This window comes from Arachis ipaensis, chromosome B08, assembly GCF_000816755.2.
Source record: "Arachis ipaensis cultivar K30076 chromosome B08, Araip1.1, whole genome shotgun sequence".
NCBI classification, from domain to species: Eukaryota; Viridiplantae; Streptophyta; class Magnoliopsida; order Fabales; family Fabaceae; genus Arachis; species Arachis ipaensis.
Genome location: NC_029792.2, coordinates 115,874,185 through 115,890,767, shown reverse-complemented (window position 1 = coordinate 115,890,767; position 16,583 = coordinate 115,874,185). Strand labels below are relative to the sequence as shown.

Genomic DNA, 16,583 nt, shown 5'->3' with positions numbered 1-16,583 from the left:
AAATATACTTTATCCATATTTTAAAAAGAGTAACCGGCGCTCTTTCATTAGAGAAGGCCACCGAATCCTAGACTTAAAAGAGTAAATTTTGTAGTTTATTTATTAATGTTTGTTATTGTAAATTTGATTAAAATCATTACAGATTTGGGTATACTGACTTTTGAAATTTGATATTTTGCTGGAGCTGAATAAGTTTTTCTAATATAAGTTTAAGTTGCAAGGTAAATTATATTTGAGGCCTGCTACACATACAAGTTTTTTTGGCTTACAAGTCTTACAAGTCCAATAAAACACACGCATTACACTTAATTAACGCATTACACACTTTCACATTCAAGAGTAAATAAAACGCACGTTATTCAACAACTTCCTGTTTCCAAAGTGCGTTACTCACTATGCATGACTCTTCTTCTTCTTCCTCCATGAAAACAATTTTCTTGCCAAATTTGAAAATAATGAAACTTCAGAAATACATCCAAACAATTACAGAAATACACCCCAACGATTACAGAATACACCCAAAGAATTACAGAAATATACCCAAACGGTTACAGGAATTCACCCAAACGATTATAGAAATACATCCAAAGGATTACAAAAATACACCCAAAGGATTTAAGAAATACACCCAAAATTCGTTGAAGTGCACCTTATGCATATTTCAGAACTCTTTCTCTTTCTCCTCCTCATCTTCTGCTACTTCTTCTTCTTCAAAAACGATTTCAGAGCTTGATGTCAAAAAACAATGGAAATCGAGAATAACGAAGAAAGAAAACAGAGAGAAAAACACGTAAATGAAGAAGAAGAACAGAAAGAGGAAGAAGAATGTGCAGCAAGAAGAAGAAGAAGAAGGAGAAAGAGAAGACAAGAAACGAAAGAAAAAAAGAAAAAGAGGAAGAGGAAGAAGAACGTGCAAGAAGAAGAAGAACGAGAAAGAGAAAGCAAGAAACGAAAGAAAAGAAGAAGAAGAAGAAGAGGAAGAGGAAGAAGAACGTGCATCAACAAGAAGAAGGAGGAGAAAGAGAAGGCAAGAAACGAAAGAAAAGAAGAAGAGGAGGAGGAAGAAGAAGAATATAGACCTTGCATCACGTTTTTTTGGTTTATTCGTTAATTAACTTGTAAAGTATACAAGTCCTAATGGCTTGTATGCAGAGCTTTTCTGATTATAAAAATAGTATCTATAAGTGTATATTACTGACAAAAAAATTTTAAATGATATAAAGATAGATGAATTCACTAAAAATTTTAAAAAATAACTAAAACTTAGATAGCTGTAATGAGATAGAAAATTACTAAATAACACATATAATATTTAACCTAATATAAATAAATATAATTCATAAAATATTGAATTGAAATTGCCATTTCATTCAATTTAATACACTAGTTATAGTTATTTTATTATAATTTAATTATTTTGATTGAACCCCAATTAAACTAACTAAGCTTAATAAAAGCCGAGTTAGTTTAATTGTTATCTGTCCCTCTTCCTCTTCCTTTTCCTCACAACAATTGAAAAGTTACGGTGTATTTTCATTTCATTTTCTCTGCCGTCTTCTCCTTTTCTATTCGCACGAAGAAGAATCTGTTGCAAGTTACTCACTTTTCTCGCACCACGAAGATTTATTCTTCTTTTGGTAAAAGTTTGAAATTTCTCCTGTTTTATATTCAGATTCTCGTAAACTGCTTCTTTATATGTGTTTCAATGAGACCTATTGCTTTGATTTCGTTTTCCCGTACTTTTCTAACACTTTTTTTTTTTGTGGTTTTCTGCAGCAAAATGACGAGATGTTCCAAATTGAGTTGCTTTATGAAGTTGTGAATTTGAAGGAAGAACAAAGGTGACTAATTTTTAACTTATGAAGCTTGCTTGTACTGTTACTTTATTGAAAGTTAGGGAGGGTTGTAATAATGGAAGAAGGGTTATGTCAAAACTCATCAGATTCTGTTTATAAGTTAGGGATTGTAGATGTTAAACCCTTGCGTAGTTTGGCACCAGTGTTCCCGGAATCTACGCTAGGTTCTACATCTGCCCAGCCCCCATATGGATTTTCTCCATTTTTGCCCGTGGGTGTAAATCAAGAATTTCGAGCACCCCCTGCTCCCGCGCCAGCTCCGGTTCCGGCTCCAGCTCCGGTTCCAGCTCCTGCGCCAGTAAGGTCATTTAGGAGTTCAGTAGTTGAAGAAGAAGCCCCACGTGGAGCTGATGGTGATGGTTCTTCATCAATGGAGGGGCTTAGTGGTGCTGCTAATGACCGAAACCATGCAGCACCAGATATGTGTGGAAGCAAACCACCTCCTGGTTCTATTCCAGCTCCGGTTCCATTAAGGTCCTTTAGGAGCCCTCTGGTTGAAGAAGAAACCCTGCACGGAGGAAATGGTGATGGTTCTTCGTCCGTGGATGGGCTCAATGGTGTTGTTAATGACCAAAATTGTACGGCACCACATATGCGTGGTTGCAAGTCATCTAACACATCCATACCGGCTCCAACTCCATTACGGGTCTATAGGAGCCCCCTAGTTGAAGAAGTAAACCTACGTGGACCTAATGTGGATGCTGGTTCATCATTTGAAGGGTTCAATGGTGTTGCTAATGCCCAAAAGCGTTCAGAACCAAATTCACAAGGCAACAAATCATCCCAAAAGAGGAGCAGGGTAAATCAAGATTCAGATTTTGTATTGTCTTCGTCGATCAGTCTTAGTCTAGAAAAAAGGAGTGACGCTGACCGTGAGACAGTTAATTTTGTACTCACGACATTTGATGCTCTTCGAAGAAGGCTATTGCAACTTGAAGAAGCCAAGGAATTGAACACGACTGGTGTTATCAAGCGTGCAGATTTAAGAGCTAGCAATACTATGACACTCAGAGGGGTTCGAACGAACCTGAGAAGGAGAATAGGAGTAGTGCCTGGGATTGAGATTGGTGACATTTTCTACCTACGAATGGAGTTATGTCTCGTGGGCTTACATGGACAGACAATGAGCGGAATTGACTATGCGACTATGAAATGTGAATCTCAGGAGGAACCTTTGGCTCTAAGCATTGTTTCGTCTGGAGAATATGATGATGATACAGATGATAATGATATTTTGGTATATAGTGGTCAGGGTGACTTCCACAAGAAAGATAAGAATGCGACTGATCAGAAGCTTCAAAGGGGTAATCTTGCTTTGGATAAAAGTTCACAACGGCATAATGAAGTAAGAGTCATCCGTGGACTGAAAGATGCTACTAACAAAAGCACAAAAATATATGTTTATGATGGTTTGTATAAAATCCAAGATTCTTGGATAGAAAGGGGGAAATCTGGTGGTGGCATTTTTAAGTATAAGTTTGTAAGATTGCCTGAACAGCCCAGTGCTTTTGCTGTTTGGAAATCAGTTCAGAAATGGAAAGAAGGCACCCTTTCAAGGAGTGGTCTTATTATTAAAGATCTCTCTTCAGGAATCGAGAGTATTCCTGTATCACTTGTCAATGAGGTTGATAATGCAAAGGGTCCTGGTTTCTTCACTTACGTTCATTCTCTCAAAAACCCAAAACCATTTGGTTCAATTATGTCTTCTCATGGATGCAATTGTAACAAAGCATGTGTCCCGGGAGATTTGAGTTGCTCTTGCATTCAAAGAAATGTTGGTGATTTTCCATATATTGCAAATGGTTTTCTAGTAAGTCGGAAGCCATTAGTTCATGAATGTGGCTCTATGTGTCGTTGTCTTCCGAATTGCAAAAATCGAGTGTCCCAGTCTGGTTTAAAGCATTACATGGAAGTGTTCAAAACGATGGATCGAGGGTGGGGTCTTCGATCATTGGATCCTATTCGTGCTGGTACTTTTATTTGTGAGTATGCAGGAGAAGTTGTTGACAGAGCCAAGTTAAGTGTGGAAGGAGATAATGAGTACATTTTTGATACAAGCCGTATTTTTAAACCTTTCAAGTGGAACTATGAACCTAGCTTACTGGAAGACGGGGCTTCAAGTGATGGCAATGAAGATTATGATATACAATCCCATCTAATTATAAGCGCCAAAGATGTTGGGAACGTGGCTAGATTCATGAATCATAGTTGCTCCCCAAATGTTTTCTGGCAGCCAGTTGTATATCATGAAAACAATCAATCCTTCCTTCACATTGCATTTTTTGCCCTAAGACACATTCCTCCGATGACAGAGTTAACATATGATTATGGAGTTACCCGCTCTGGTCATGCTGAGGGTAGCAGTTCATCCAAGGGAAGGAAGAAATGCTTTTGTGGATCCCCAAAATGCTATGGTTCTTTTGGTTGACATTTTTGCTGCTGTTTCTTATAGACCTGCGTGTTGCTAGCAATTGTATCCAAGGAAGAAGAGGTTTGTTATCTCTTTCATGTCTCCGAATTCCTTAGTTATTCAGATATGATCTTTATGACAAATGAGTACTGGGTTCTATTTTTGTTTCTTCTTTGTAATACTTTTTGCTTCTTGTTTCTATGTTGCCCTTTTTGTCAAAGTTGATACAATATCAAGAATCTTAATGTTTTTCAGTTTTGCATAGGAAAGGCTTGCAACAATCTTGGTCAGACCAGTTTAAGTGTTTATGCTAGTTATTCAGGAAGCAACTGTTTTGGAGTGGTCATTCATATATACACATGTAGCAGTTTCTTTCTCCCTCCCCTTAAACCCCTTTGTTTGGCCATTCATGAAATAAATTAGTAATCTATGAGAATGCATGCATCATGTTTTCTTGTCAATTTTTTTCCCTTATACTATTCGGAGCACGTGCTTCTTACATTTACTCCCACTTTTGGCTTATCGTTGATTTGAGTGAATGCATCAATGGCTTTTTGAAATTTTCTGTTACATGTGATGCCTGATGCAGTTGCTTGAATGGGCTTATGTTGTGTCGCTGTAAACAAATGTTTAAGCTTTCAAAGGATTGGATTGTGTTTTCTCGATAAAACAGATTGGATAAATTCATCATAACAGCCTATCTAACTATCCATTTTTAGCTTATTTTCTCAACCTGAAAAGTCACTTTAAAATAAGTCAATAATCAACAATTAGCTAATAAGCTTACATGATAAGTTTTCTACTATAAGCAACTTAAAACATGTATAAATGCATTCATCATATTGTATATGTACTTTATTGAAACTCGAAAGTAAAAAAATGGTTAGTGCAACCAAGATTCTACAAACTAGGTAAGTTTACATTTCCATTCAACAAGCGATTTTAGTTGATAGTGCATTCATTTCTCTTCAGATGCTATTGAGTTTATGACTCTGATTTTATATACACAATAAGTCAATATTTATAAATTTTTTTTCCTTTCTTTTGTTGGGTCTATTAGCTTTTGAAGTCAAGGCTTTGAAGTGTAGAAACATATAGATATAGACTTTTTTTGCTTAAGCTGTTGTGTAACACTGCATTTGCCTTTGTTGCCAATCACTACATAGGTTGTGATTAGGATTGTGTTCGGAAGTCGACAACTACCATAAAATTGTCTGTATGGCATTAAAAAACTTGGTCGTCTTATCCTTTCATTCATTAGTAATGCACTAAGCATGGTTTTGAACATCTTCATGTAGTTCTGTGGCCTGTGGATAATGAAACAGGGTAACAAACTTGGTAAACAAACGAGTTTATTGTAATCAGGAGGTGCCTTGTGACATTTTAGAGATGGAATCAGTTGAAACGATACTTCATATGAAAAGTACTATAAATTTTGCATGATAATATTTAGGGTGCACAATCTCACAGCATAGTGAACTCTGCCGGGTTGTCATTTAATTTTAATTTTTTTTTTTCCGCATTCTTTGGTTCTGGGTGTGTGCTTTTGAATGTAATTGGTGCCACAGTCCTTGTTAATTGCTGTTATATCACTTGTCTCTGAAATTTCCTGTTTCAGTTTATGAAGTCTTATCCATAAATTAAATATTAAAAAGAGATTTAAGCATAAATGCACTTTAAACACATAAGGCTTTGTTGTTGTCATCGTTGTTGTTTGGTTTATAAAGCTTTCTACATTGTTAGGAACATGCCTTAAAAACCATATGGCCAATGAAACTGTATGTCTTTGTCTAATGCAGTTTTTTCTATTTGAAAGGCGAAGGCGGCATGTGATATCGTCAATGGCAGAATCCACTTTTGTTGTTCCAACTTAGTTGACACATGCTTGCTTTGATTATTCAAATTGATCCATCCAGATTTTGAAAAGGAAAAGTAAACTAGTTGGTTTAGATTGTTAGAAAATTCTTGCCCAGTCTAAGTTTATAGGGTGGAAACTTTGAGTGAGGTGTGTAGTTATGATTCTTGGGACTAGAAAGTATCATCATATTTAATCTTCAGTCCTTGAGTTATGTAACCAACTATTGTTAAGAGGATACTTGTTTTCATATTTGGGATTAAAGAAGCCGATTTGTGAAACGATGCTGGTTATCCAATCAAAAGCGTTATTGTCAGCATTTACTAGACTCTTATGCTTACTTTTGGGAGAGTTATGTTAATTGTACCTAGTTTTTTATGTTGGGATCCGAGTCTTTATTATGGTTAACTAGAATGAGACCTGCGCCATGCGCAAGATGGGACGGTAAATTAATAATAGTATATAATAGATATTAAAAATTGCTATATTTTATATAATTAAATTAAATGTGTAAACTAAAGTTAAATTTGAAAGGTGTTTTATTTAAAATAATTTGTAGTATAAAAGATTTGGATGTTGGTATTGTACAAAGTGATATTTTTATTTGGTGGTTTGATTTTTGCATTTGTTTTAGTTGATGGACTTAGTCTTCTTATGTGGCGTTCGTCCTCTTTTTTTTTAATTGGTTGTTGTTAGAGTTGTTGCTTTCTTCTTTCTGTTGTAGGTTCTTGAAAAGACATGTTCTTTATGAATTGTTGAGTTGTATGCACTTTTTATTATATTGTTTGTTCCATCTTTGCATGTATGTTCTTCTTTTGAAGATGTGTCTTGAATTTGTATGATTTTCTTTTTTCTTGATCTCTTGATGGGTGTGATCTTCGTCTGATGATATCAGTATTGGCAAAGTTGGTTCCTATAATCAATGAATAATTTAAATTAGAAATAAAAATGATGTCTTAAATAAGTGATTTTTTTGGAGTATTACCTGTTTTATTTGTTGTAGTGGGTGTTGAGGTTAGTATTTTTTGTTAGAACAAATGTTTTGATAACAGTGTATTGTTGATAACTTTTTTTGAGATTAAAATCATTTTCTTTGACTTTAAATATACGTGTAAGGTTCTACAAATTTTTCAAGTGATGCTTCAATGCCATTATTTTTCTGAAGTGTCATTAGATTTGAAGCAGTTGTGCCTAACAATTTTTTTCTTCGCCATCAAATAGTACAAAAATTGTTGTAGCACTTTGATCTAAACTAAGTATTAGGTTAGTAACTAATAATTTGATAGATGGGATTATAAAAAGTATATAGAGTTACCTTGTTGTTGGATATTGTGGTGTTTGATTACATGTGCCACAAATGCAGTTGTCTCCTTTTTATCTAATATAATCATTTCTAAGCAAAGTGTCTTTTCTTCATTTGTAGTTGTTAATATTTTTCATAGACGAACTATGCAAATTTTGATAAACCAATTGTCTGTTTGTTTGATAATATTGTCCAAAGAATGATGCTCCATTGAGTAAGTTTGAGATATTGTGTAGTTCGAAAATAATTTTTTTATACTAAATTTGATATTATTTGAAGGAATAGTGATAAGAGACTTATATAAGTAGGCCAAATAGTATGAAATTTGAATATTTGTAACGTAAAATTTATTATGATTAATAATATTATTATGACATTTGTAATATGGATGTTTATTATATTTAATGAGTTATTTATAGAAATTAATTATTGGGGGTTATAAACTTATTGTATTGTTTATAACGGTAAGATATAATAAATATAGGGATATGGATTAAATGTCTTTGTAGGTTACAAATTTGATTAGACACTATTAATTTTTAATTATGATGTTTTTTTATTTTTTTTTGTATATATATATTTTTTTTGTTGATTTGAAAATAATAGGTAATTTGGCAAAAATTGAGTAGAAAATTCTAAAATTTTGCCAAACAAATAATATTGCTGACATGATATTAGTAGAAGAAGAAACATGTCTTATGTCTTAAAAGTAATGTCGATAAACTTATCCATCTACTTTTATATATTAAGAACGAATGTAGTGTGATTCGATGAAATCACTCTCATAACATCAAGTTCAATAGCTAGGATTTGTTAAGTTCAATAGCTAGGATTTGTTAGAAATAAAATTTAATTCAATTCAAAATATTGCAGGGTTTTCTTATTGATTTTTAATTTAGATTGATTTAGGTTCTAACTTCTAAGGCCCCTCACATGATTTTAGTAAAACTGTTTGATATTTCTTATTAGATTCTCTTTTATTGGATTGAATTGCTAACTTATTTTTATTTAATTCCAAGTATATTCTAACATTTTGGAAAACGAAACAGCAGCAATGAAATAGTAACAATAATATACAAAAGAATGAAAAAAGAGCGGAAATAAGCAACAACACAAGATGTAGCAAAATAAAGAAGAAAAATGAAAAAAAAAAAAATCTTAGGTTAAATTTAATCATACATGCAATCTTGGAAATTATTTGGAGAGCTCCATTAAATGAAATTGTCTAAAATACTTGTGAATTTGTAACATCTTTTCATTCTAAATTAATCTTTTCATTTGTTTTTTGTACAGATATTGTGTTTTGACTACTAAAATATTAAATTTAATATATTTTGTATCATTCTTACTAAGAAGAATACATAAACAATAATAAGAGATATAATTTATTTTTTTTTTATTTTTCATTTTCTTATTCCTATCAATTTTTTATAATTACATTTTTTTTAACATTATCTTTTCTTCCAAAATTGTGAGACAGAAAGAGTTTTTTAATTTTAATATGGAGGGAATAATGGTGTATAGCAGGGATATGGGAGTCTATGGTGTATCACCGAATTGTGATGGCTGTGCAGAAGTAATCGGACAGACCGATTGGCAGCACTGAAATCGGACGGTACACAAATCGGTGGGTCCGATTTGCGTACTCCTTCCACGTGGCGCGCATGTAGATGGCTTCCTTGGTTGGCTTCGTTGCACTATACCCCAAATACGAGTGTTTCCCCCCTCCTTCATTCACTCTCATATCCCTCTCTTCATGCTCCCCAACCTCACAACTTTGCCCATTATTCACCATTGTTGGACCACAACAAACCTCGAAAAAAATTGAAAGACAAATGCCAAGAAGACCAAAAATCAAAGAAGTAAATCAACTAGAGCTTTATATTGTTAATTATCTTGGACATCCTAGTTATGTAAATTTTTATTTTTTAATAATTTGATTTAATAATAATAATAATAATAATAGTGATAATATTAGATTTTATTAGCAATATATATTATAATGGCACTAAGTAGAGATTAATCATGTATGTGTGTATGATATTGTTACTATTAAGTGGTTAGAAATAGAGATTAAAATAGGGATTATATATGTATGTATGATAAGTCTCTGTACCGTTGATTTGGGTTTATTTATCATTGTTGGTTAAAATGAAATAAAATGAAATGAAAGAATGAATGAATGTGAATGAAAGAAGGAGAATGAGATATGTAGATATTAGATATTGTTATTGGTATTAGTATTAGTAATTGAGTTTAATAAATTATTATGATTAATAATATAAATTTAATAAATTATTTATGATAATTAATAATTGAATTTAACATAAATTAGTAATAACTAAATCATGATTAATAATATAAATTTAATAAATTATTTATGATCATTAATAATTAAATTTAACATAATTTAATAAAATTTAGATAATAAATTAGTAAACACTAAACCTAAATTGGAAAATTAGTATGTTGTTTTATGAATAATAATAATAATAATATTAGAGGTTAAAAGAAAAAAAAAATATTTGTTCTATGAATAAATAATTTATCAGTAGTGAAATTATTCTGATTAGTTAGTTAAGGTTAATTAATTTTTGTTATAAGGTAATAAATATGATTGAAGGATTTTTGTATAACAGATTTACTATGTATGTTTGAAATGCAATTATGCCGGTAATTAGTTATAATGGACATGTAAAGATAATTGTGTTTTTATTAATATAGTTATATTATACTGGTACTTATAACGGAAATGTGATATTGTAGGGTTCACGGATGTTGATATGTGATCACTTAAAGCCGCCGGATCCATACAACCAAATTGTTGAGTCACACTTATGCGACACTGGATTTTATTATGTTTTCCAGATTGTAGTTATCCAATGTCAGTCAGCAATGATTAATGCTCTGATTGAGAGATGACGGTCTGAGACTCACACATTTTATTTTCCGGTTGGTGAGTGTGCCGTGACCTTGGAGGATGTGGCAATAATTCTCGGTCTGCTGACAAATGGTCTTCCGGTTACAGGACCGACCATGAGTAGTTTTGAGGCATTGGAGGCCGAGTGCTTGCATCAATTTGGGGTTGTACCGAGGAAGACGGACTGTAGAAGAAGTTTTATAAAATTAACGTGGTTTAGAGGTTTGAAAGATCGTATAGTGTTGACTGATGATGTTCACATTTAGATATATGTAAAGTGTTACATAATGTTGTTATTTGGGACAATTCTGTTTGGAGATAAGTCGGGTGCATCGCTGCACTGGAAATTTTTACTTTTGCTCCGTAACTTTGCTGGGATCATACAATTTAGTTGGGGTTCGGCATGCCTGGCACACTTGTATAGATCATTGTGTAGGGTAACTCGTGTCGACTGCAAAGAGATGGACGGTCCACTGACACTGTTGCTTACTTGGGCTTGGATTCGGCTACCATTTCTTGCGCCGATTCCCGGCAACCCTCGAGGGTTTCCGATTGCAAACAGGTAATTTTGATTAAAGTATGCATTGAAAGAAGTTCTAGAAATTGTATTTTGTTTTCCACAAAATAAGTTAACTAATGGATTGTCTGATGGCAGGTGGCGTAACTGGGATCGTGAAAACTATGCCTACCGATATAATTCGCTTGTGCACTACAGGAGGTTGTTAGATGATCTACAAGAAGAACATGTATGTTGTAAAATACTAGTACCGAATTTAGTTTGGTCAGTGAATTAATTGTTTTGTAATCATCTGACTGTTTCGATGTGTCCAGTTTGTTTGGCAGGCTTCTGGCATTGGAGGCATTGACCCAGATGTGATTCCTTTAGACATCCGTCATAATTCGGTTATTTGGAGTGCCACGATGCCGCTAATATCTTTTGAATGCATTGAGTGACATGCATCCGATAGAGTCAGGAGGCAATTTGGCTTGAGACAGGGTGTTCCTAATCAAGAGCGGGATCTAGGTGCATCACACAGCGAAGTTCTAATTGGGCCTAAGAATCAAGATTGGGCCGATACCCACTCTTTTTGGGTGATGCAGTGGACCAATCGGTATAGTCACATTCTTGCTGATGACTTGGTGCCTTTACATTATCCATTTGAAATTTACATGCATTGGTACCGAGAAGCATTCGGTGCCCACTTGCAATTGTCGAACCTTGTATTTCAAGAGAATCCAGAAGGTTCTCCACCACCACCGCCACCGGCACAATAGGGGGGTTGAGTATTTTGCACCATATATTCCTGACACGCATCCGTCTGATTATTTTTCAGCGTCAGTCCCGGTACATCAACAGTATTGGGGTAGTCCATAGTTTGAGTCAGGGGAGCAAGCTTCATTCAGTTAGCTGCTTGGTTTCATGGCTCCGGGGCCGGGTCACTCACATTCAGGTAATTATGTTGATATTCCCACCGACCATCAAGTACATCCGGGTGGTATTAATCCAGTTCGAAGGTCATTGGATTCGAGACCTCGGGTTCGCACTTCCTCTGATAATTCTAGAGCCAGAATGTCTGTTGACTCGAGTAGGAGTGCTGAAGCGGCGGGAGGGATTATACAGAGTGAAAACCTAGACGTATTCCGATGAGTCTGATTCAAGAGAGTAATAAGGCAGTTGATGATGAGACTGATGACTACCTAGTAGACCATCCAGAGGATGAGGATGATGACAACGACGATGCTGTCGATGATGAGCCGGCCGCTCAAAATGATGAAGACTGCGACGATGATCCAGCACCTAGTGCAGGTAAAATAAAATGTTGATAATGAATTTCTATTTGATAATGAATTTTTATTGGTAGATTCATGATGAACTTCTATTTGTATTACATAATAAAGTGCTACATGATTACTTGCATCTTACATATGTTGTGTTTTGATAGGTACAACCACAAGTGAAAAAGGTAAAAGTTACAATCTTAGAGCTGATCCTCCATGTCGGAGTGCGAATCGGTATACCCCTATCCGCTTTTAACAGGATTGCCAAGAAGTGCAAAAAGTTATGCAAAGATGTGAAGTGAGCAGCGAGGAAATAAAGTGTTTGATGTTGTTATTTAAGTTGTATGGATTGATTGTGTTAACTAAGTTGTTGTAACTATTTTGTAATGGACTATGTTAATTAAGTTGTATGGATTAATTGTGTTAATTAGGTTGTTATTACTATTTAATAATGGTTTAATTACTCTGTTGGTTCTTATAGTTTCGTGAAATTTTCAATTAGGTCCCTATACTTTTTTTCTTTTTAATTGAGTCCTTGTACTAATTTTTTTTTAATTAAGTCCCTCTTAGTAGTAATTGGCTTAATTTTACAGGGACCCAACTAAAAAAAAGAATTGGTATAGGGACCTAAATAAAAAAAAAGTGTAGGGATCCAATTAAAAAAAATTTAGTGCAAGGACTCAATTAAAAGGACTCAAAGAAGTGTGGCTGAATTATTATTCTTGGCTGGGCCAGATTCTATTAACATTATTAGTAGCCCAACTCAAATTTTGGTTGGTAACTCAATGCTTGATCCGAAACCAATTGAGAGAGAGAGAGCAGATGCTTTGCCTTATGCTTCCAACGGATCTCATGTAGTAGATTTCAAATTCAATTAACTTGAATTAACTTATATTGGGAACCATGAGAGAGAAATTGTCATTGATTTGATTGATGGTCTTAATGCTACACACTACTCAGCAAAGAAAGAAGTAAAAGCAACTCATTTTTAATTAATTTGTTCAATTTCATTTAATTGCTTTTCTTTCAACTCTCTCTTCTCTCTCATCTCTCTTCTCCATTTTCGGTCACCTTACAGAGAAAGAATGGAAGCTAAGCCTAGCCACCGAAAAGAAGGAGAAGCAAGTTACAAGACCATTGTAATGATGGCCAGAAAAAGAAAACAAAAAGTATGTTGTGGCTGAGATTTTCATCATTTATGGTAAGATTTGGTGAAGAGATCTCAGCTTCTCCATACCAAAAATGGAAGAAGAAGATTTCGGTTAGTAGAAGAAGATCCTTGGAGAGATGGCTTGTCTCTGATTTTGCTCAACCACCACAGGAGTTGGAGCAGATGAAGCTGTCATCATCATAACTCATCAAGGGCTAGGAATCCGTCTTGGAGGGCAAGGCAAGATGGAGGGCTCGGATTGATGAAGATTGGTGACCAAGAAAGGATTAGAGGTAATTGTATGTTGGGTTTTGCATTTGGTTATCTCTCCTCTCTCTCTCTGGCCGAACTGGTTTGCATGAAGAAGAAGAAGTTTAGCTTGGTTTTTTTTATTTCAACCGTGGAGGCTTCCCCCTCTATATAAGGGAGAACAGCCAGGGCTTGAAGCAAGGAGTGAGAGTGCAAGACACAGAGTTCTCGTAGCTACCTAAGCTAACAGAAGTTCTTCTCCTTCAATGTTTTCTATTTTGTAATTTTCTGTTTAATTTTGTCTGTCTTGAGTCTCATGGAAAAAGGCAAATAGTGAGGTTTGTAAGAAAAAGCCATAGAGCGGAAAAAGGCAGAAAGTACAAAATTAAAAGAAAAAGCCATAGATGTCCTTAGAGGTCCTTTGTACATCTGTGTTGTGTTTCATGATTCTGTGGAAATCCCCTTGCAAGTTGGGTTAGCACTTAGCAGTTGAAAGCTTGGCAGTAACCAAGTCAAGTTCAGGATTGGGATTTAGATTCTAGACTTGTCCCGGATAGGAAGGGTAGTTCCTAGGGAAAATTGGTGTTTGTAATCAAGAATGATTATAGTGAAATTCCATCATCATTGTGATGGAGATTGGATGTAGGCTGTACTGCACTTAGCAGCTGAACCAGGATATATCTGGGTGTAATTTTCTCTCTCTTCTACTCCATTTCTGTTTCTGCTGAACAGGAGATAAAACTGAAAAATATCTCGTGCCGGGTCATGAGATAAAAAGAAAAAGTCTCGTGGTTGGGTACGAGACAAAAAATCAAAAAGTCTCCAGAAGTTGTTTCAAAGACTAGCAAGTGTTATCAAGTGAAAAAGGGGCTAAGATTCACCCCCCCTTCTCTTAGCCACTGAAAACCATCAAAAGTAATCAAATGCTATGGTCACAAATTACTATCCACATATCACATATATTACTCATCTGGCCTTATTGATCTCGTACTTCAGAGTATCACAAAGCTATCTTTCTTTACATACCTACATTCATATATTGGGAAAACTCCGGTGCATGCATAGCCTCCAAATCTAACAACCGCATGAAAGAAGGCTCCTGAAATGGATGCGAGTTTGCTAGTGCATTTGCAACTTCTGTCACATCTGTGTTCATGGCGCCGTCAGCTTCATCTTCGTCTTCACCTGGACCAACGATCTCATAGTTACTTTCAAATTCCTCCTCGCTTTCACTATTATAATCTTCCAATTCAATATTACGGTTTGCTTCAGATTGCTCGAACTCAATATACAATTCGATGCACGACATTCGGTGGTGATTTTCCATATACATTGAAAATATTTCATGCATACTTGCTTCATCCGTCACGTATTTGGTCTGAAATTGAACGAATCCACCAAACACAGATAAAGGATACCTGTACAAAATACACGATATTCTCCTAGATATTTGAGAATCTATCTTCTCACAAATCACACATTTCAATTCCTCAAATGACAATGTGAACGGAATAACATCTAATGGATTTTCACACACAAATTGAACTCTCTCATATGTTTGTAATAAAATCTGCCTGTAACAATAAATTTTCAACACAACTCTATCATCCATAACACTATACGTACTCAACTACTCTCAATCTCACTAAAATTTATTCTGCAAGAATGAAGGAGAAGAATGAGAGAAGAGGGAGAACATGAGCTGAGACACACGATGAAGAAATGGGGTTTCTGTGATTTTTTTTGTGTATGTATGCGTTACAATCAAATCGGACCGACCGACTGCGTCCTATCAATCCACATTTTTTTCGCAACACAAATCGCTGGGTCCAATTGGTTTACTCTCGGATTAAAAAAAAATTTGTCCCCCAGAAATCGGTGGGTCCGATTAGCGCACTCTTGGACTTAAAAAACTTTGACAACCAGAAATCGGTGGGTCCGATTTCGTGCAACAGAAAATTCTTCCTCACACAAATCGTACCGTCCGATTTGTGTTCCTTTCTCTCTCTGGAAGAAATTAGACAATCCAATTTCTTCCCCCCGAGATTCCTAAAAGTAATGCCATCATAACAGTGTAATTCACCCCTAATCATCATAACCCAACATAACTCAATGGTAAATCATATAAAAAAAAATCAGCCACAAAAAAAATGAGTGCAAATTAGACTTTTCATAATTTGTTCTAACTTATATTTAGTTTATTATCAAACAAAATGTAAAAATATTCATTTTTTGTCTTGTTCTTAATATTTTGTTCTCAAAATCAAATGCAGCCTTTGTTCACAACATCCTACTTTCGGTTTCGTTCAAATTTGTATTTTTTTTTCTTATTTACTGATTCTTAATTTCTGCATTTCTTCTAGTAAATCTTGATGGTGGTTGATGGACTTATGAAATTGGTGAATCTTGATGCTTGTTGCTTGACTTATGAAAATTATGAATTTCTGTTTTTGTTCAAATTGTTGTATAAATTGGTGAATTGCTGGGCTCATGATGGAAATTATCCGCATAAGGATTCCAATCACTTAATAATGAATATAAATATTATAGACAACTCCATTTGATAAAACTGTGTTGCCTACAATTTTTAGAATGAACGTGAACTTATTCCTTGTGTGAAGGAAGTGAATAAGAATTTCTCATCCCAAAGTTACATTTTTGTTATTCAATTTATTCAAAAGATTAAACTAAAGCATACATGTAATTTCGTAGATTAAATTAATACATAATCATGCATGCATGCTTACAATCTCAAATCTCAATGATGAAACTAAAGCTTTATTAATTTTTTTTAAGCAGGAGCGAAAAAGAAAAAATGCCAATTAACCATTCGCTCCTTTTAATTACCACACTTCTCATAAGTTCATTTGATTTTGCTCTATCAATTACTGCTATGAATGTGGCAACTAGCATCACACATTTTCCACTATGACAAAATTGATTGGCTTATTAGTTTAACTGAACTCTCTGTGTTTTCTTCTTTTCAGCAAGGAATGGTTTGAACAGCATCAATATTCCAACTGCTTCAACTATGTTCAAGGCAAAGAATACCATATGGGGC

At 34.6% G+C, this 16,583-nt stretch overlaps 3 protein-coding genes across 7 annotated transcripts in view; 2 read left to right on the top strand and 1 right to left on the bottom strand.

Moving 5' to 3' along the window:
- LOC107613332 (histone-lysine N-methyltransferase, H3 lysine-9 specific SUVH1) lies at positions 1,476 to 6,483 on the top strand. 5 transcript variants are annotated; one of them, XR_002352935.1, is made up of 4 exons: positions 1,476 to 1,637; positions 1,777 to 4,347; positions 4,522 to 4,627; positions 6,083 to 6,483. XR_002352935.1 is itself a non-coding variant. In XM_021109771.1 (2 exons), the coding sequence occupies exon 2, from the start codon at positions 1,912 to 1,914 to the stop codon at positions 4,282 to 4,284; it is 2,373 nt and encodes a 790-aa protein (XP_020965430.1). In that variant the 5' UTR covers positions 1,476 to 1,637; positions 1,777 to 1,911; the 3' UTR covers positions 4,285 to 4,520. The 5 variants fall into 5 exon arrangements, 1 of the variants encoding a protein (XP_020965430.1); XR_002352934.1 differs by having other exon boundaries at positions 6,066 to 6,483; XR_002352933.1 differs by lacking the exon at positions 4,522 to 4,627 and having other exon boundaries at positions 6,066 to 6,483.
- LOC110265727 (serine/threonine-protein phosphatase 7 long form homolog) lies at positions 10,178 to 12,538 on the top strand. Its single transcript, XM_021108940.1, has 4 exons — positions 10,178 to 10,906; positions 11,000 to 11,090; positions 11,176 to 12,151; positions 12,288 to 12,538. The coding sequence occupies exons 1-3, from the start codon at positions 10,632 to 10,634 to the stop codon at positions 11,296 to 11,298; spliced, it is 489 nt and encodes a 162-aa protein (XP_020964599.1). The 5' UTR covers positions 10,178 to 10,631; the 3' UTR covers positions 11,299 to 12,151; positions 12,288 to 12,538.
- The window catches only part of LOC107614433 (protein ZINC INDUCED FACILITATOR-LIKE 1-like), an 11,628-nt gene continuing 11,323 nt past the window's right edge, over positions 16,279 to 16,583 (bottom strand). The window contains exon 17 of the mRNA XM_016316645.2: positions 16,279 to 16,583. Coding sequence (XP_016172131.1) covers positions 16,472 to 16,583 — 112 coding nt within the window. The 3' untranslated portion in view covers positions 16,279 to 16,471.

What these genes read in the sequence shown, in the direction of transcription:
- LOC107613332 (XM_021109771.1), top strand. Translation starts at nt 1,912, where the DNA reads ATGGAAGAAGGGTTATGTCAAAACTCATCAGATTCTGTTTATAAGTTA.
- LOC110265727 (XM_021108940.1), top strand. Translation starts at nt 10,632, where the DNA reads ATGTTGTTATTTGGGACAATTCTGTTTGGAGATAAGTCGGGTGCATCG. An exon ending in GGGTTTCCGATTGCAAACAG is followed by an intron (nt 10,907 to 10,999) that starts GTAATTTTGATT and finishes GTCTGATGGCAG; the next exon opens with GTGGCGTAACTGGGATCGTG. An exon ending in ATGATCTACAAGAAGAACAT is followed by an intron (nt 11,091 to 11,175) that starts GTATGTTGTAAA and finishes CGATGTGTCCAG; the next exon opens with TTTGTTTGGCAGGCTTCTGG.